General features: G+C 46.8%; 1 protein-coding gene across 3 annotated transcripts in view; it reads right to left on the bottom strand.

The window, feature by feature from the left end:
• lmo1 (LIM domain only 1) overlaps positions 1 to 17,747 on the bottom strand; it is a 23,575-nt gene extending 5,828 nt beyond the window's left edge. Inside the window, exons 1-2 of one of the 3 annotated variants that reach the window (XM_027025333.2) lie at positions 16,902 to 17,747; positions 3,015 to 3,228 (exon numbers count right to left, since the gene is read on the bottom strand). In XM_027025333.2, the coding sequence (XP_026881134.1) occupies positions 3,015 to 3,228; positions 16,902 to 16,923 (236 nt within the window). In that variant the 5' untranslated portion in view covers positions 16,924 to 17,747. Of the gene's footprint in view, positions 1 to 3,014; positions 3,229 to 6,322; positions 6,433 to 12,488; positions 12,627 to 16,901 lie in introns of those variants that run through there. The other 2 variants (XM_027025334.2, XM_035528262.1) reach the window with 2 other exon arrangements.
• Positions 17,748 to 20,000: the final 2,253 nt, after the last annotated feature.

Raw genomic sequence — 20,000 nt, 5'->3', positions numbered from 1 at the left:
GGTATGGTCCACTCAGTAGCTTTGTGGCGTGTTAGTAATGCTACGGCCCACTCAGTAGCTTTGTGGCATGTTAGTAATGGTTCGGCCCACTCAGTAGCTTTGTGGCGTGTGAGTAATGGTACGGTCCGCTCAGTAGCTTTGTGGTGTGTGAGTAATGGTATGGTCCACTCAGTAGCTTTGTGGCGTGTTAGTAATGCTACGGCCCACTCAGTAGCTTTGTGGCATATGAGTAATGGTATGGTCCGCTCAGTATCTTTGTGGCGTGTTAGTAATGGTACGGTCCGCTCAGTATCTTTGTGGTGTGTGAGTAATGGTACGGCCCACTCAGTATCTTTGTGGCATGTGAGTAATGGTATGGTCCACTCAGTAGCTTTGTGGCGTGTTAGTAATGCTACGGCCCACTCAGTAGCTTTGTGGCATATGAGTAATGGTATGGTCCGCTCAGTATCTTTGTGGCGTGTTAGTAATGGTACGGTCCGCTCAGTATCTTTGTGGTGTGTGAGTAATGGTACGGCCCACTCAGTATCTTTGTGGCATGTGAGTAACGGTACGGTCTGCTCAGTAGCTTTGTGGTGTGTGAGTAATGGTACGGTCCACTCAGTAGCTTTGTGGTGTGTGAGTAATGGTACGGCCCACTCAGTACCTTTGTGGCATGTGAGTAATGGTACGGTCCGCTCAGTAGCTTTGTGGTGTGTGAGTAATGGTACGGCCCACTCAGTATCTTTGTGGCATGTGAGTAATGGTACGGCCCACTCAGTAGCTTTGTGGTGTGTGAGTAATGGTACGGTCCACTCAGTACCTTTGTGGCATGTGAGTAATGGTACGGTCCGCTCAGTAGCTTTGTGGTGTGTGAGTAATGGTACGGTCCACTCAGTACCTTTGTGGTGTGTGAGTAATGGTACGGCCCACTCAGTAGCTTTGTGGTGTGTGAGTAATGGTACGGTCCACTCAGTACCTTTGTGGCGTGTTTGTTGGGACCCGTTGGAAGCAGGAAGTCGTGGAGCGTCATGGTTCTCTGACCATCATCAGCGACCCGGGCCACTAAAACTTTACAGTCTCATGTCTCATGTGCCGAGAGTTGGAGGTGTGACAAGAAGTGGGGTCTTTTTGTGTTCAGACGTAGTTATCCCCCCCCACCAAAGTGAGGAGGGTCCAGTACTGCGGAGGGAGGAGCTGCCTTGCTTGCAGGAAGTGATGTCACTGTTTTAGTGCTTACGGGACAAGTAGGAACAGCACTTGGTCCATGAAATGATCCCCAAAAATCCTGTCAGGGAGCGCCGAGGCCCCTGATTTATACTGCAGTTTGGGGGGTTCCCCACCAATGAAGCAGTACATGAATGTCCCTGAAAATCTTTTTAAACTTCGCTTGAGAACGGGTGTCTTGGGTTAGCTTTCGTCTGGTGTGTTCCCTCATTACGTCTGTGAGGGGGCAGGCATTGTCAGCTGAGGTTACCACACACTCGGGCACAAATAGAAATGATATTGTCTAATTATTCTGTTGTGCTGAGTGCAAACAGACATGCGTGGCCAGTTTGGGTGACAGAACCAATGTTACCTTGCTTGGGTGAAGTGAATGATTAATGCATTGGGAAAGGTGTGAGCTCAGCACCACGAGGCCGTGCACGTGTGTGTATTCAGAACTGAGTGTTCATTATGGCACTACAGTGTTTCTGAAGGACAAATGCAGACAGAGCTGTGCTCATAATTAATGTGCACATGGCAGGGTTCCAAAACTCCGGGCCGAACATAAAGGCAGTGTGTGTTTTATCCAGCCGCACGTCTTTAATGAACTGCCTCTCTGTATGGGAGGCTAATTCTGGGTGAGGATTCAACTTCGTTACAGAAGGGGACCAGACAGATTCTCCATCTCGGTGCCGGTATGGGGTGTGTGTGTGTTTGTGTGTGTGTGTGTGTGTGTGTGTGTGTGTGTGTGTGTACAGGGGTGTTCTGCATGAAGTCTTTCCGCACCTACTTTTTAAAACCTTGAGCTCCAAAGCACCATCTTGTCTTCCAGTACCAAGTGGCAAAGTGTAATTTGTTCCATAATAGATTTCATCTCCATCGTGGCCAAACGATAAGGCCGGGCAGCGTGTGGGTCTCATTGGACCATCAGAACTCATGCAGTGCCCTTCTTACTCCACTCTCCTCCACTACCAGAGCCTTCATCTGTGTTTCTCTGACGTCATTACGAGCAGCGCGGTCTCCGGGCTGCCACTCACCTCGCCCCCTCCCGTCTCCCGAGCTGGGGGGCTGGATGGCTGGACTTGCTGGTAACTGTCATATGATGCGCTCTAGATGTACTCATTATGCTTTCACCATCATTACCTCATCTGGCGCAGCTCACGCTCCCTCTGACTGCTAACAGCATTAAAGGGACTGGGGTGTGATGGTCCCACCCCAACCCACCCCGACTCACCCCAGCTAGGGCCCCTGCATGCAGGTCAGACTCTGGCAGTTGGCTCCCCCGAGAGAAGCAGCTTGGGGATAATGGCTGGATCTCATTGGAAGACCCGGGGGACTAAGACTTAACGCCCAGGAAATAATCATGTTTAATTTAGCAAGCAGATGGCTCAGAAACAGTCTAAGACTCAGAGGTCTGACACCGCACTGTCTGGGGTAGCGCACACGCACACACACACGCACAAGCATCCACACGCCCACACAGTCTCTCACTGAAGCTGCTCTTCTGACCTCAAGGAAGTAAGCAAGGCTTCATGTTTATATAAACATGTACAGCGTTAATTCTCTACAGGGCACTACTCTTAGTGTGTGTGTGTGTGTGTGTGTGTGTGTGTGTGTGCACTCTGAAATGAACAGAACATGCACAGTCCCCCACCACAGTGATGACACCACTTCAACAGTCCAAGTGGTGCACACTTGACTCGTCTGCAGAAGCCATAACGCAAGAGAGAGGAAAACTTTTTTTTTTTTAAAGAGACTGAGCACTGAGCCAATCAGGTGAGTTCCCATCAGACACGCCCTTCCCCTTTAATTCCCCCAGAACCCTCTCTTACCTAAGGTAGTCACGGCGACAGAGGATGAGGTTGGCTTTGGTGTAGAGGGTGGAGCCCACCTCGCCCAGACGGCAGTCGCAGCACGCACACTTCAGGCAGTCCTCGTGCCAGTACTTGTCCAGGGCCTTGAGCAGGTAGCGGTCTTTAATCTTGCGGTTACAGCCGGCGCAGCCCTTCTGCTTACCTTTGGGCTGGACGGAGAGCATCGGCACGCCTGCAGCGATAAGGAGACAAATGTGATTTACTGCCCAGGTGATGCCCGTGACTTTTCCTCTCATTTTTTTATAAGAGTTGGTGCGGGCTCGGTGAGGCCGTGAGCGTGGCTGTTTCATATGCATTAAGCCCCTATGGACTACATTCACCTGGCCCTGTTCCCTCACCAGGAGAACAGATGTTAACTCCGCCGCCGAAATGACCGCAGTTCAAACACATGCCGTGTCAGGACGCTTTAGAACAATGTAAGTTTCTGCGGCTCATTGTGCGTGGTGTGTTGGTCTCACTGAGCTGTGTGCATGGTGGGCTGCGTCTGTGGTGAGGTAGTCTGACACCAAGCTGTGTGAGTGGTGTGTCGGTCTCACTGAGCTCTGTGCATGGTGTATTGATCTCACTGGGCTCTGGACATGGTGGGCTGGTCTCACTGAGCTGTGTGTGTGTGTGTGTGTGTGTGTGTGTAGTGGGCTGGTCTCACTGAGCTGTGTGTGTGTGTGTGTGTGTGTGTGTGTGTGTAGTGGGCTGGTCTCACTGAGCTGTGTGTGTGTGTGTGTGTGTGTGTGTGTGTGTGTGTGTGTGTGTGTGTGTGTGTGGAATGGGTTCACCAGGTGAGTCCCCAAGCTCAACCTCTTCATGGCCAATGTTTGGTGGCTTAACATTAACCTTTAACAACGCTACTGACCACAAGAAGCTTGCATTCAGCCCCAAGTGAAATGTGTCACGGCCTAAGTGCTTTACTGCACGCACACACACACACTTTATTCCTTGTACACTTATCTGTGCATGTCTCGATGCTGCTCCCTACAGAGTAACTAACCCTGCTCTGTTGCCACAGGTCCCCACACCCCCCCACTCCAGCACAGGGCCTCTTAGGCAGCTAAAGAACAAATAAAGTCCATTTAATAACTGCACTAAACGCTAATAGTCTATGTGCTGGTTGACATTTGTATGGTGACTAAAAGCCACCCTCAGGCCGATGGCAACTGCCCCCCTCACCCCCCTCGGCCAGTGCTAACAGGTCCAGCCCTGTGAAAGCGCAGGGTGCAGCTCTTAAGACACTCTCTCCCACACTGAGATATTGATCCCACTAATAGAACAGCAGAGAGGACCACTCTTGTTTGCTGCTTTCAAAACACACTGCCCTCTTCAAACACCCCAGGGCCGCCCCGCCGCCCAATACCAGAACCCCAACACCCAACACCCCGATACCAGAACCCCAACACGAAAAACCCAACACCCCGATACCAAAACCCCATATTATTAGACCATTAAACCACACCATAGAGATAAATACATGTAGCTCAGTGATCAGTAAATCAGTGGTTTCAGTAACAGGCCAAGTTATATTGAGTTCTGCAGACAGAGGTCTTTTTCCATTCTTGATTGTCCAATGTGCAGATTAGTATTATTAATAAAGCTTTATGGGTTTACGTTAATAACACTTTATCTGACGTCAGAGGGAGGAACTGGGTTGGTGTTTTCTGACTTTAGTGTACTATATCAGCACCACTGGACTCCCTCTGCTCACTTTTAACATGCACATGCACAAAAGCTTTTACCGCACACAGATCTGTTCAGTAACTCCACAGCATTCACACATCAGTGGTGCTATAAACATAATATAATTAGCATCTTCTCCCGTAAAAGAAGAAAGTCAGGAAGAGAGTAGAAGGCCTTGTTAGTTCAGCTGATGGCTTGCATGTGGATGTGCAGCCGTATTCAGCCATCGTGGTCCTTTATCAGACGAGGGAAAAGCAGAAGCTAATTGGTCCAGCCCCGCTGATGGGAACCATCAATTAGCTGCGTGCCTTCCCCTGCCTACACCCCTCCCCCACCCCCAGGACGGGCCCCTTGATGCCTCCACATTAGGATCACAAAAATCGCTATAAATACCGATGTTTGGTGTAAAAGAAGCTAAAAGACTTGATATTGAAGGCGCGCTAGCTGAGGGTGTTCCTCTTTCTACCTGCGTTTCATGGCTTGTTACAGAAGAGCTGTGCAGGTACCCCAGCGGAATCCTCCTGTCAGCCTTCCCGAGAACTAAAAACAGTCTTAATGAGAGGAGAAAGAGCCTGCCTGAGAGGAAGAAGGGAAAAAAAGTGTGTGTGCGCGTGCGTGCATGTGCGTACAAGCGTGGGTGAGTGTGTGTGAGTGAGCTAGGGAATCAGGCTTCTTTCAATTCCCCCAGGGATGGCACAAAAATCTTTAATTTGCCTTTTATGACAGCTAATTAGTAATTCTATTCAAAATCTTTGCTTTAAATAAGAGAACTAATTATACACAAAGGTCGTCCCCCCCACCTCAGGAGAGCTACACGTAATTGGTTTAGACCCCCCACCCATCCTGTGCATGCTATCCACTCATCCTTTAACAATGTGTTTGTGTTTTACACAAAGTTAGCAGTAGAGCTTAACCCTTTTTGTGAAGGCAGCCTGAGCACTTCCTGCACTCGTAACCTTGGAGTGTTCTAGTTCTTAATTACCTGCACAAATTCAGGTTTGAGCCGAGCAGGAAGAACACTAAGCTTCGTTGACGTTTCTCTCCCTAACCTAGATTTGAGCTCTCTCTCTCTCTCTCTCTCTCTCTCTCTCTCTCTCTCTCTCTCTCTCTGCGATTGGAGCTTTGCGTTTGGAGTTTGTAGAACCTGCAAAGTCAACGTGAGGTGAGCAGGATTCTCGTTGAGCTAATCGTCCTGCTACGTTTGACATTTGTCTTCCACGGCAAGCCGTGGAAATTCGCTTTATGAGACGACAACAGAAACCACAACAGCAGCTATATATTTCCAACACGTTCTAAACCCAAAAGCCGCGACAAAAAAACAAAACAAACAAAAAACCCCTAGTAGCATAAAGAGAAACGTGATTCGGTGTCTCTGATACCAGGAGGCACCCTTTTGTTTCTGGGGTTTGGTGCAGAACTGAACACCTGTCACATGGCACTTTGTAGCCGGAGAAACCCTGTTAGTCCAGCAGCAACTCCCTACTCAGCCGCCTCCGTCTGGCAGAACAAAAAAAGCGTTAGCCGAATAAAGGATCCGCCAGGCAGCGAGGCAGCTCCCACTTAATCCAAACCATTTAACAGATACAAGAGCTACTGACCTTCCTGTGTCATTCCATGTCGTGAAAAAGCATATCCCGCAATCCAGCCCATGATTCCCATTCTACCAGGAGATGCGCTTTCTCCTTTAGGATAGAGCTTTTACCTTTGCCTACATCTCCCCCAGACAAAAAAAAAAAGAACAGAAGAGAGAGAGAGAGAGAGAGAGAGAGAGAGAGACAGAAAAAAGTATTTGCCATTAATACTTGGTGCACAGCCTGCTACGGTCGTCCTTTCCACGCATCTTTAAAGACCTTATCTCTTAGGAATATGTACAGTTACAGCGTTTTGCATTTGAGACTGTCAGACCAGGTGCTTTCCATTATAGAGATAGGATCCGATTTCTACATCGGCCTCCAATTCAAGTTCCATTTTTGTAGATATCAAAAAATCAAATCAATGTGGTACGCTTTTGATGTATTTAAGGTTTAGAGAGGAGGCACAAAGAGAGAGAGAGAGAGAGAGAGAGAGAGAGAGAGAGAGAAAAAGTGAAAGAGAGAAAAAGAGAGAGAACAGTTTCCATGCACTCAAGCAATCGTTTTAAAGCATTACAGTGCAATTATCGCATCTTCACGGCGCACCAGTGTATCTTCAGACAAAAGAAGGAAGGGCCCGATGATCTCTCCCTCCCCCACACTGCTCAACCCTCCCTGCCGTAGCGCGCGATCTGGTGGGCTAATCTGTCAAATGTGCGCGCAGCGGAAGTAAACTCCGCTGCCAACCTTCTGTCGGGGTCACCTGCTGGAATTAAATGGATTTGATCAGTTAGGTGGATGGACCCCTCGGAGAGGCAGGCCGTGGCGAGCTGGGGTGGTTTGGGAGCGGGGTGAGGGGTGACGCAGCACCATCAGCGGGAGCTTTGCTGCCAGCGGGTTTGCAATGTTTTGGGAATTATGAAATAAAAGATGAATAATACCAACGGCCACAGACGCTGGATCAACAGCAAATTTAATCTGTCCTGGCGGATAAGTGTTGATTTGTATTAATCGCCTCTGTTGATATGGAGTATGCAATGTCTCAGAACATTCTGAAAATGTGCAAATGACTGGCAGCCAGCGGAAGCCGGACCAGTGTGTGGGGCTGAAAGCTGGTGTGGCGCAAACGTACAATGGAGGATTACAGGCAGTCATCTGGCGCAAAGCTCCAGGAAAGGTTTCCCATGAACGACCAGCTGTGTTTACGATAGCAGAAACGCATGTAAGGAGCAAGAAGGTGTTCGCACATCCCGACATGGGCAGCAGAGATGCAGGAATTCACTCAGGAACTCACAGCCCTTGTTCTGTACTGAATGGTAAAAAAAACTACAGTTGTTTGTAGCTCAACTTGCTCGTATGTGCAGGGTGTTATTTGTACTCGATATTCAAGTCTGACAGACATTAACAGGAGAGACAGCAGAGACAGGCTCTCTGTGGAAGCTACTCGACGAAGCTCCTTCAAACGCAGAAGCTCTGTGAAGGAGAGGGGCTTATGCTCAGCAGCTGTGTTAGCGACCACCGTACACACAGCGTCCAGGGCAGTTCCAGAGAGCTCACCCAGCACCGTGGCAACAGGACAGATGTCTCGCCGTCGTCTACACAAGTCAGAGGCCTTCGCTCAGCTCTCATTATTACCGTAAAGGAGGCAGTAAACGCTCAGTTCTGCACTACTGCCAAACACAAAAGCCAAGATCTCTGCTCATAATGTCATGTGCGATGTACAAGCTGTAATACAGACAAACAGATAAAGAAGGAGCTTAGAGACGATGAGCAGTGGACCCTACGGCCTCCTGCACACTCCAGGTCTGAAAGTGCCACTACGGCAAAGAGAGGAGATGTTTTAGTTTCTAGATCTGCATGCTCTGATGATGACATAATTAGCGTTGGTAAGTGGGGAGGGGGTGAGAGAGAAAACCAGAATTGGCTCACAGAGTGGGTGGATGGTGGGGCATCGTTCATTAGCACAAACTGTAGCCACTAAGCCCTGGTAAACAGAGTCATACGCTCCTTCCCAGCGACCCTGCCGCTGGGATTAACCCAGGCTTTTGTCTCCTGGAATAATTGCTCTTTTCACGTTACACGTGTCCTGACCCCTGAGGTTAGCAGACACCCCTCTACGCAGCGTACTCACTCCTGATCCCTCAGCACTGGCCTGTCCAGGGCGGGTCTGCAAACAGGACAGCCTTGCCAGTCACTTCCATCAGGTCAGAGGGGCATTTCTTACGCTTAAAGTCAGAAAGACCCAAGAATCACTCTCCCCCTCTCTCTCTCCATCTCTCTTGCTCTTTACTGAACACATTGTTAGCTACTGGTGCCCCATTTGCCCACTGAAGCTGTGGCTCAGATGCAATCCCAATTAACGGATAACTTCATTAGTTTGAGTGGTTCTGTGTGTGATTGTGTGATTGTATGTGTGTGTGTGTGTGTACCCACCCCTCCATACTTTTCACCCCCTATTATTTTTAATTTATTCACATGGGGTTAATTAGAAGAAATGTATCACAGAGATATGCAACAGCTTTCTAATTAAATTCATTACTGCTTATTTCTGAGATGAGCAAAAAAAAAAAAAAAACCCTGGCAGTGCTTTTCCTGAGTTATTGCAGAAGGCTACTTGTTCCAGCACTTGGACTTTCATTCCCTCACATGGTGAGAAACGTTTCTGGAAAGTGAGCTGCCATGCCTGTCTCCAAAAAAAGGGAGAAGAAGGAGAGAAGGAAGAGAGGAAGAGAGAGAAGTAGCCCAGCAGTCCTGCCCGGGGTTACGCAGAGGTGGGTGCTGAGACCCTGGAGAGTTTCAGAAAGAAAGATCAGGTGAACAAATCAGTCCTGGAGGCAGGAGGGGGAGCCCGCATCCAGCCAATCAAACGGCAACCCTGCTGACCCTTGGCCTGCAGTTGGTCAGGGGCATGCGTTTGACCTGCCTCCCACCTGCCAAAGTCCCCATTTAGATGACTAAAAGCCAAATGCAGTCAATAAGTTGATGAATGCATCTTCTCGTATGTATATAAATATGAATCCGATTCATTTTTCCTTCTCCTGCAGACTACATTAGCATTTGAATAAAGAGGATACATCCATCTAGTCCGTAACCCCAGATCTTTTCAGACTTTTAGAGAGAGGGGAACAATCTTATCTGCCACTTCATGATTTCCATTAGCACTGTCACCGAGTTTTTCTTACATCCGCTACAAAATAGCGGCCAAAAACACTCCTTAGTCTGCATTAAAAATGCGTTTGGCTCGCCGTAAATGCAGGCCTGCTAAAGTTTGTGTCATTCCCAAGGTTAGGAAGTGATGTATGAAATGTACCTCTCACTAGCAATTACTGCGCGCTTATTATTTCAAAGGATACGTCAGGAGGCAGGTGTGTTGCTCCAGGATGTGAGGCAGGCAGGCTGGGAAATAGGAGAAACTCTGCGTTTAACGTGGAGTAATGCAAAATCACCACAGGGGGCGCCAGCTGGGCAAAGGAGCCACGCCAGGCCCCTTACAGGGGAAACCAAGCAGGGCCCAAATTGTCCTGCTGTTAGTTGTCTAAAATATCTAAAATACTTGTTTTAAATAGCAGAAGGTAACACACAAAAGGGCAGAATGAGGAACACATCCATGCAAAGCTGCTGCACCTTTCTGTTTGTTGTTTGTGCTGTGACATGACTGTCCAATGGACCACCCTGAAATTCCACAAACCACTGAAGCCCATCCAAGCCTTCAATGTGATAGTGTGTGTGTGTGTGTGTGTGTGTGTATGTGTTTCTGTGTATTTACAGGGCTTGTTTCATGACTCCCTCTCCCTTCAGACACTTGAATCTTGAATCAAACACACTTACATCTACTCTTGTATTGGTAGGCTGTGTTTGTGTGTGCACGCTTGTGTGTGTGTGTGTGTGTGTGTGTGTGTGTGTGTGTGCGCGCGTGAGAGTGTGTGTGTGTGTGTGTGTGTGTGTGAGCAGATCTCCACGAGTGAATGGACACACCATCAGAGGTTATTGATGTTGCAGGAGAACTCAAGAGTTAAATGGAATAGCCAGTCCATTATCGGCTCCAGCAGTCCACGGGAGACCGTCACGTTTAAGTGTGACAAGACAAGGGGCCCAGGCACTGCTCGTGGGACGGAGGGCGGACGGACTTCTACTGCAGCTCATGCACGCCTTCCAATTTCAATTAAAGTGGACCAGAGTACCCAGCATGCATGGACCGCAACTGCCACTCAGCAGTGGATCCACCCACGGCCAGAACCAGAACCCACGCAGCCTCCGCCTGCTGGGGAGAACACAAACCTGCAGTTACCACCTTTAATCACTTAACAAGATTTGATTTATCAGAGGCTGACCAAGGATAGATTACCAAGCTGGTATCTGGTTAGAGTCTTCACCACTTTACATTAACCCCACCCCTCCCCCATCTTGGTTTTGTTTTTGTTTTTACGAGTGTGTTTTCCAAAATACAACAGAAATAGATTTTTATATACTTGTAGTATACTTGTATTGTAATGCTTGTAATATTGGAACTGGTCAGACTGGATTGTGCTTCCTTTGCTATTTTTCTCCAGATGCGTTCGTTGTATGAAGTTTGTTATTACAGGTTTATTGCACACATTTTCCAAGCGTATTGAGGTGGGAAGAGTTTTCATTAAGTTGTCCAATGGAGGAGAAAAATATTCTTATTAGGATTTAAGTGGGATAAATGTTTCCTACGTAAACTTTGGCCATATTAGTTTTTAGTATTGATCAGATGTGCTGTACAGAGTAACATCACCAGCAAGAACACACTGATTCTGGAGTAATGCACCGCAAACACAAGGCAACAGCACAAAACGTGTACGCAGTCTCACACACACACACACACACACACACACACACACACACACACACGGTATACATAAACAGCCAGTTCTTTTTTTAGAATGCAGCACAAGACAACATATTTACCCAGGTATGTCTGCAGAGTCACAGAATCTGAAAGCTACAATCTCCAGAAACATTAAAGCACTTTTAAAATGTTTGACTAGTTTCTTCCTTCCTGGACTGGTAAATTGAAATCAGATCTTGGGCAGGGATGCGTTACGCGTTTCACAATCCAGTTGCACATTAATCCCTAACAGCTCTCCTGGAGAACAGAAAACAGCACACAACCTCTGCATTAACAAGTCTCCACGAGTGCCAGCTTATTCAGAAACACACACACACACACACACACACACACACACACACACGCACACACACCTTTAAACATGCAACTTGCTCACACACCCTTCACCAGTTTATGGCAGCTGTCCTCAGACAGTAAGCAACACAAACACATCTGTGTCTGGGGAGTATTTCCGTGGCGATTAAACAGGGGCTTCTAGCTAATAGGACTAATGGCACATCAGGCTGTAACAAGATGCAAAGTCTAGTGCCCGGACAGCCCTGCAGCCGCATTGCTCTATTCCACATTAATGACTCAGAACAGCAGTCACTTGCTCAAAAACATTCAAAAACAACTATTTTATTCCTCTTCTGCTTCCACAAACATCTCAAAGGCCATCCCCCCCCCACCCACCATATTTTCACAGCAGAGCTTTGTAATGTTTACTGGCTGAAGCAACTACACCCCGTGAGCGACACCCTCGATTGCCTTTCGCTCCTTAAATGCGACACTAACGAGCAGCCCGGATACGCTGAGACTTGCAGACTTCACCCGAACAAAATGCAGGTGTTGCTGAAGGTGTCATTAGACAGGCCTTTATCAAGCTGCAGAGTGTGATAAGATTAATGAGGAGCGTTTGTAAAAGTCTCTCCCTCCCTTTTCGCGTCAGGGACCCACACAACTTTTGCTTCTCACTTTTCTCGCTAGCATTAGCATGCGTCAAAAGTAGCCTGCAGGACAATTATGGAAAATTCTCCTTTTGGAAAAATGGCACAAACTGGAGCTGGAGCACGACCACGAGATGGAGCCCTGTGAGGGAAAAGGCAGGGAGGTTGGAGGCAAAAAATAAATCAAATAAACCAATAAGTAAGTAGGAAGATGTAAGAGAGGCTGTGATGAGATAGAGCCAAGTGTGACGACCCACTGCAAGAGGACCAGTGACACACACACACTAGCCGGAGCAGGACCAGCGAGGATCGGCAGCTCTAGCTGCTACAACAAGGCGACTCCGGGGAATAACACGCGGTCTAAAGACTAAAAGAAAGCAAATTAAAAACCACCTACTGTAAAATCATCGATACGTGGCCCCACACTCTCCTCCAGCGGAGCATATGTACCATTACTGGTAGCAGGTCCACCGGGAGACGTCCTCACGTCCACTGGTCCTGTTCTTATAACAGCCTAACATCGAACATTTCAAAAGCCAAAAATGTCCAGCCAATTTCAACTGCAGGCACTTTAAGGTTCCGCGAGGCTTCCGCCCGCCCACGGTCCCTACACACATGACAGGGAGGCTCTTTCCTTTGTTTGTGTTCGTTCTTTCTCTCTTTTTTCCCCTCTTAGTATCTTTGTTTTTTTTGTAACATGCCACCTGTCTACATCCATCTCAGGACCTCGAGGTGAAAGATAAGGTTGTTGTGAGACATTTTAAAAGGTAGACTAAAAATGACAATTCATCTCCCTGGCAGCGTAGCTGAGGACGATATACAGGCTTTCACCTTCCCATCGGTGATGGCGTGCGTGTCCTTGCAACTTTGAGAATCCCTTGTTTACTGGAACCTAGAAATATGTACATCCTTATACATCCAGAAGGCAGTAGATGGGGGGGGGGGGGGTAAGAAGTCAGGAGAAAATGGGTGATGGTGGGGTCAGAGGTCGGCAGTGGATGGGTGTTGGTGGGGTGAGAGGTCAGCACCCGCGTGGTTCATAATCATGTGCTTTAGATAAAACATATGGCAGTACCAACTCCCTGCGTGTATGAGAGAGAGGCAAGAGACTGGAAGGTGCAGCGTGGTGTGCCGTGCACTACTCGTGAGCTCTGAATCTAAGAACTAAGCACTCTCACAGAAGTCTCATAGGCCTTGTAATGGAGTTGCTGCAGAGTTGTGACAGGAGCAGACATTTGCATCAGAGACGGGTGCACACACGTGCTGGGAACGTGTCCCTCATCTTTGTCAGCCCCCTCTCGTGAGCGTGTACTCGGGCCTCCTCCGAGCTGCAGTGGAAGTCTAGGATTGATCAGCATCTGCAGCTGCTGGTGTGAGACAGCGTGAGGTTGATAGTGATTTGGGGCCTTGGGATAGAGACAGAATTGGGTTTGGCGAACTGTACGTTTGGTATATCGCAGAAGATCTGACGGAATCTCTCTGTCTCACTCACGCACAAACACACACACACGAACACACACACACACACACACACACACACACGAACACTGTGACAAAGGACTTCCTGTCATGTTTTGGTATATATGTAAAGGGCATTTTGTGGTTGAATATAAATATTTGAAACATAATATATGTTCATATATCTGCTGTGTTTCTGATACATTTAGACAGAATAAGATACTGTTTATTTAAATACAGTATTTCAGTCACACTATCTATGGACATTTTGAGCTTTCTCAGAAGAAACGTTTTTAAAGGCTTTATCAGGATGACGCAACACAAGCTGGAGAACACTAGTGTTAGGTCCCGAATCCACGCGTACTGTGAAAGACCAAGGGCCAAGACAACATTGATGTAATCTCAATATTTGAAATTGCCAAGTTTAATTTAGAGGAAGACCAAGCCAATAATCTTAGAAAATAGCAAATACAAGGAAGAAAATTACATTGCGAGCACAGAAAAAACAGAAAAGACTTCAGGAATGTATGAAAGAAATCTCCAAGTAGAAATTAGAAATCAACTCACAGAAAAGAATAACAGAAAAGAAATATTACTGTCCACTTCCTAAATCAATATAACATCGCTACAAGTCACAATTACCATGGTAACTCAAGTAAAGAATGAAGCAATTCTTAATATAAAAAAATAAATATGGGAGCCTGAAGCCCTTGGCTGTATTAGTGCTGCCGCCGCCGCGCAGGGCCCGTGTTCATTTGCTTCTCAATCACAGGTTTTGTGAATGGCCAGTTTTCACTGGGAAGACAGCGTGTGGGGGTCATAAATTAAATGAGGGAAAAGGGTAATCAAGAATTTATCACGGGGCTGAATAGCTGGGCCTTCTGTCCCCTCACCGCCCGCTTCTCTCGAAGTCTAGCGGTGAGAGTGGTCAGCCCAGGACGTGTCCACAATGAGGACCCAATTATTCCTGCTTCTGGACAGAGTTTTAATACCTTAAAGGAAAAGAAAATGGCTGAATTGCTGTTTCTCCTCCCCAAGTATTAAAAAGGCAATTGGACCTTTTTTGGGTCAGTAAAGAAGAAATCGTTATACCGCATATTATTATCCATTTTCTTAGCCGTGTAGTAAGACACGCTTTGAGTCTCCTGCACGAGTAACCTGCTGTCTCGTGATTTCCGGTACGATTCCACACCGTTGTAACACTGGTGGTCAATTACATTCTTCAATAACGATAGTTTACGGAATGAACCATGGACCACAGTGCATGAAATAAAACAGAACAACGGAAAACCATCACGGAATCCTTGTCAGGCTGCTCTGAAAACTCTTACAACGTCGGTAAGTGCGTGAGTGGGGACAGGAAGCCTGAGCGAGGCATGTGTGTCGGGCAGTGCTCCACATCTCCATGCCCTCTGTGTGCTGGGTACTAGTACGACTGACCCGACACTCTGGCCGAGCAGGTCCGAGTCTAATGAAGGCTGTTTGAAGAACACTTCTGTGGATGTTCCAGGCCAGAAAAGGAACGCACGCTTAGTGCATGACCAAGGAGAACGGAGCACGTTTGTATCCCACTTTCCTGGAATGACACTTTGGGGAGAAGAAAATATGATGAGAATTTGTCTCCAAGGCCAAACTGCTGAAAGGATCCGTCCCACCAAGCACACGAGCAGGTGGGGGTTTTCCTTCCTGAACAAGTTACAGCACATTACAAATTCATTGACTTCTTTGAGACAGAAAATCTAAATTTGAAATCTGACCTCACAACACACTGAGCGGGTTGTGCATAAGTGTGGATGGTCAGGACTGAGTTCACTTATACTGGAGCAAAACGTTATTTAAATTTGTGGATATGGGTGTCGTATGGCTCATGTAGACAGTGAGATTACTTCATGTTGACATTCACTGTTTCTCTCTCTCTCTTTGAGACACACACACACACACAGACACTAATAGTCCTTACGCTGTATTAAAATGCTTGTGGTCAATCTGGCCAGTGAGCAGGCGTTTCAGTGTCCGAGCGCGTGCGGGACAGTGACCTCCACTCCACGGGCCTCCGGCTGCCAGCCAACATGCCACTGCAGTTGGTCGGGCCCAGCAAACAAAGGGTGAAGCTTTCAGGCAATGAGCAGCAGGTGATCTAAGCTTTTCTGCACGTCCTAATGCCCCTAAAAGCCACTCCGCGCTCCTGTAATTGGGCATCAGTAGTTAATGTAGTATTGACTGCATTACATGCTCCTGTGCATTCCGGCTCGCTAATGCCATTTGCATCACCTTGTACATTCCCCATACTGCTTAGCCGATAGCTGTTAAAAGCAATCCAAAACATGAATCATATGGAGAACTTTTAGCAAGACAGACATCCAAAGGAGACAATTTACGGCTGAGTTAATCTGGGTACATTAGCACAACATGTATTCAGAGAGACAGACCAATTTATGCTTCTACGTCTGTCCCTTTATTGGTTTTTAGATGGGTTAGTGAAAGGATGCTCGGCTCAAAGAGATATGAAATATCCATTTTCAAACATAAATAATGAGTCTGAAATGAAAGCCATTACTTTGAGAGGAAAAGGGCCCCTAGCTACAATGTGGGTGATGGCAATATTCCATGAAAGATGACGAGAACAGACCATTTTAGGTCAAGGGGGCTTTTTATAGCGGTTTTTACACTATATTAAGGAAACACCACAACACGGTATTGTGCGTGGGTTTGCGCGTGGGGGGTGGCGTTTTTAATGCAGCCTACAAAACAAAGTTGATAGTTGTTAGTGGTCTACTTTCTGGGTTACACGTGACCTCGGGTTCTGGTCATTTTAGATATATTGTTTCTACGCTTCAGATGAGCACTGGAAGAAGACAAGAATTTCTTACATTCAACGCAAAATGATCATGTCATGTGACAAAGGCGACGATTTGCACAAAGCCCGCACATCCCCGAGAAACGGGTTGGTTTGGGACGTGTGTGTTGCAGCTTTACGCGCGTACGGGATATTTGAAGCTGCCGCTGCGAGCGAACCGGAGCCGATTCGGTAACTTCGGGGATTTCGACGCACGCTGACACCGCGGTGATGGTGGAGTGCATTTCAAGAGTACGCCAAGACGCACAGCCCACACCATATGTGCCCACACAGTCGATCTCGTTCTCATCCAGAGCAAAGAACAAAATGTCTCGCCAGGCACCCAAAGTGGCTCTAAAGTGGGCTACGGTACCGCTGTCGGAACAAACGGAGCAGGGAAATGACAGCCGTGTTAAAACCGGAATAAACCTACAGCGGTAGTCCCGAGTAAAAACATAATGAGCACGCTGAGCCACTCAAAGCCCGAAGCGAGCGTCGGCTGGCATTGCTACTCACCCTCTTCCTTGTCTAACACCATGGTCCTGAGGAACGGGGAGTCCGGCTCCAGGCGATCCGTTCTGGGCTCCAGCGGGCTTCACGCGTCGGGGCTCGGGGCTTGGAGAACTGCTTCGCAATAACAATGAGAACGTCCTCGCACTGGCAGCTCTGACGGCACGCGCGTCTAGTCTTCAGTGGTCACTGACGGAAAGCCATGGAGACGAACACAGGAGCGCCGCGTGCTATTCTATTCGGTTGTTACAGATTACAGCGATTCCCCGGTTCAGTTCGGTCTCCTTCACGCGAGTAAACATCCACGGGCTAACCTGCAAGTGCAGTTAAGGTATGTAGAGAAGACGGAGTGGCTCCGGCGCCTTCCATGCGCAGAGCAGCGAACTTCGTGCTATTCTACCTTTAAAAGCCCGTGCGTGCTGGCGAGCTCGCCTTGCCGTGAGACGTGTGCCTCCTAGCCTTCATCTGCTGCGAAAATGCAACTATGTTCAAGAAAATCCAATTCTGAAGCTGACAACTGCTAAAAGCGCGCTCGTGCTGCCTTTCGCTCCCAATTTATGTGCTCTGCTCGCGCTCGCTACTGAATAAATGCGCGCGGTTCCCAGAGACCCTTGGATTCCCCTGTTAATTAAATCAATTCATTATGCCCAGATCTGATTAGCAACCCTTCCCCCCTCTTTGAATCAATTATTCAATACACAAACATAATTGCTTGTGCCAGAGGTGTCTAAGTATTAGCTTATTTAACTCCAAGGACACTAATTACCCCTAGGGCAAGGGAACTTTTCTCATTAATTCTGACAAAACACAAAAGCACAGCTAAGGGAAAGTGTGCGTGCGTGTGTGTCCCGGTGTGTGAGTGCGCGTCTGAGTGTGTTGAGTGTTTATGTGGGGGTGTGCACAGGGGGAGGGTGTGTGTGTGTGTGTGTGTGTGTGTGTGTGTGTGTGTGTGCGCGTGTATGTGTGTGCGCGCGTGCGAGCGTGTGCACGCGCGCGAGTGAAAGGGAAAATAAAGATTCCTTCACTTAAAAGAACTATTCGGTGTTATAAAAGCATTGCTGTTTTATTGATATTTATGTGTGTTTTATTGACGTATTATATTAGAATATAAATGATAGCACATTTCATTGTCGTTGCAGAATTGGTGTTGTGGTGAGTAACCAGACCCACTTTCCGTACCCAGCTCCACAGATGGGCTGTGCTTTGATTAGAGAAGAGATAGGACACTCCGTTTAGCCTCTGCTAATATAATTGTTAGCTGTTAGTGCTATGATGAAAGTGTTGCTGGTTCATGGTGGGTCCTTAAATAACAGTGCTTGGCTTGCCCTGGAAAGACTTTTAACCAATTAAGGGAGAGATCCAACCAAGATGAAGCATGCGGGCTGCAGAGGTGGCACGTGCGCTGTTTATCAGCAGGAGGCGATCTGGCTTACAGTTATTCGCAATGTATCATCTTAATTGCTGCTAATTAAAAAATGTAGCTCAGTTTTATATAGATATTATTATATATAATCTTTCTTATTATCATGTGTACAAAATATTTTTTTTACATCTTGTTTAGATGTTTAAATTAATATTAGATGTTCCTGTATTTAACCTTTAGATATATTTTTGGAATTGTGTAGAATTTCTGTCCATTTTACACTAGATTATAAAATGTACCAAAAATGTTTTCCAGTGACCTGTAATTCCATCTAAACTGCAGGAGGTGGTGGTCCAGGCACAGGAGGGATATTCCACAGACCCTTAAATCAATTGTTTGATCCTTCGCTCTCTGCCTGACATGTCTGACTTTTCATTTCTAGTGTCTGATAGATTGATGGCTTTTGACCGAGAATGTATGTTTGCTGACCTCTAGCTGAAGTGAATGACACACAATTAATCCAACCACGCACAGCTGGACAGGATACGGGTCCATGCCATTGAGACTGGTCTTTGCATTCCCTTCACAAGTTTAAATGTGGAAACAGTAGAGTGAAATCTTCCAAACAAAAACAGAAATATTCTGAGCGTGAATCTGGCTCTTTCTACGGGTGTGTGAGGAAAGGTGTGGGGTAAGAAGGAGGGGCCAGTGAGGTTATGTGTCTTTTTGTTTAGTCTTGTCTTTTTTCAGGATCCTTTGTCTTTGTCTTTTTTAATATTCTGCTCTGCATTTGTTTTGCAGCAAACAGCTCCTTTCTCACCCCTGACATAAACGTACCACTCTTGTCTACATTGTGAGAGGGCCCACAGCACAGCCCTGCTGTACCCCACAATGCTCTGGGGGGCAGCAGGTTCTCGAGGCCTGCTAGGAGACCGGGCCACATGTTAATCAAAGTTAATTAAAATTTTTGATTGGTCATGAAGCAGGCCGATCAATTTACTGGTGCAGCTCGCACGTAGCTGGCAGAGTAATTAACCCACACCTGATCAGATATCAGGGTGGTGCTGTGTTCCAATTTGTCCTCAGGCATACTAGCACTGGACGGAGAACTTAGACAAAGGATGCACCTGTGTTTCCCAGCCTCTCCTGTGTCTCATAATGGCTAAGATGGTCATGAACCAACATCAAACGTGGTTTAAAGGGTCAATATATGTTGTTGGGTAGAGATGGGAATTGATCAATAATTTGTTTTGATCATATCTGGTTGAATTAGATAAATGATGAACAATATGGGTTGTTGTTATTGTTGTCTTTTTAAACACCAATTAAAAGTCATTTTCATTTTGGAACTTTTATTCAGTATACTAATAAAGATAAAGATTATTTTCTGTGAATGTTTTTGAGAATTATGTTTCCTTATAAATAAAAGTATTAAATATTTCATATTCATTGTTTTCTCTGTCTATTTCTTCTTCTAGACAAACCTACATCAAAAGCAGTGAAGAGCAAGTTTGTTTTATCTCGAGTTTTAATGTTACTTCCATACCATCCTTTATGTGTAGGGCTCCCCTAAGATGTTTCTCGCAGTTCCTTTAGTCTGCCACTAGTGGGGAACTAAGTCACTAATGCTGAGGTCACGATGATGATTAAGATGATGATGAGTGTTATTATTAAAGTTATTATTATTACTCTTAACAGAAAGGCTAGTGCTCGATTTATTTATTTATTTGTTTGTTTGTTGT

This window comes from Electrophorus electricus, chromosome 1, assembly GCF_013358815.1.
Source record: "Electrophorus electricus isolate fEleEle1 chromosome 1, fEleEle1.pri, whole genome shotgun sequence".
In the NCBI taxonomy this organism is placed as follows: Eukaryota; Metazoa; Chordata; class Actinopteri; order Gymnotiformes; family Gymnotidae; genus Electrophorus; species Electrophorus electricus.
The sequence above is the reverse complement of the archived record's forward strand: the minus strand, read 5'-3'. Positions and strand labels throughout refer to the sequence as shown.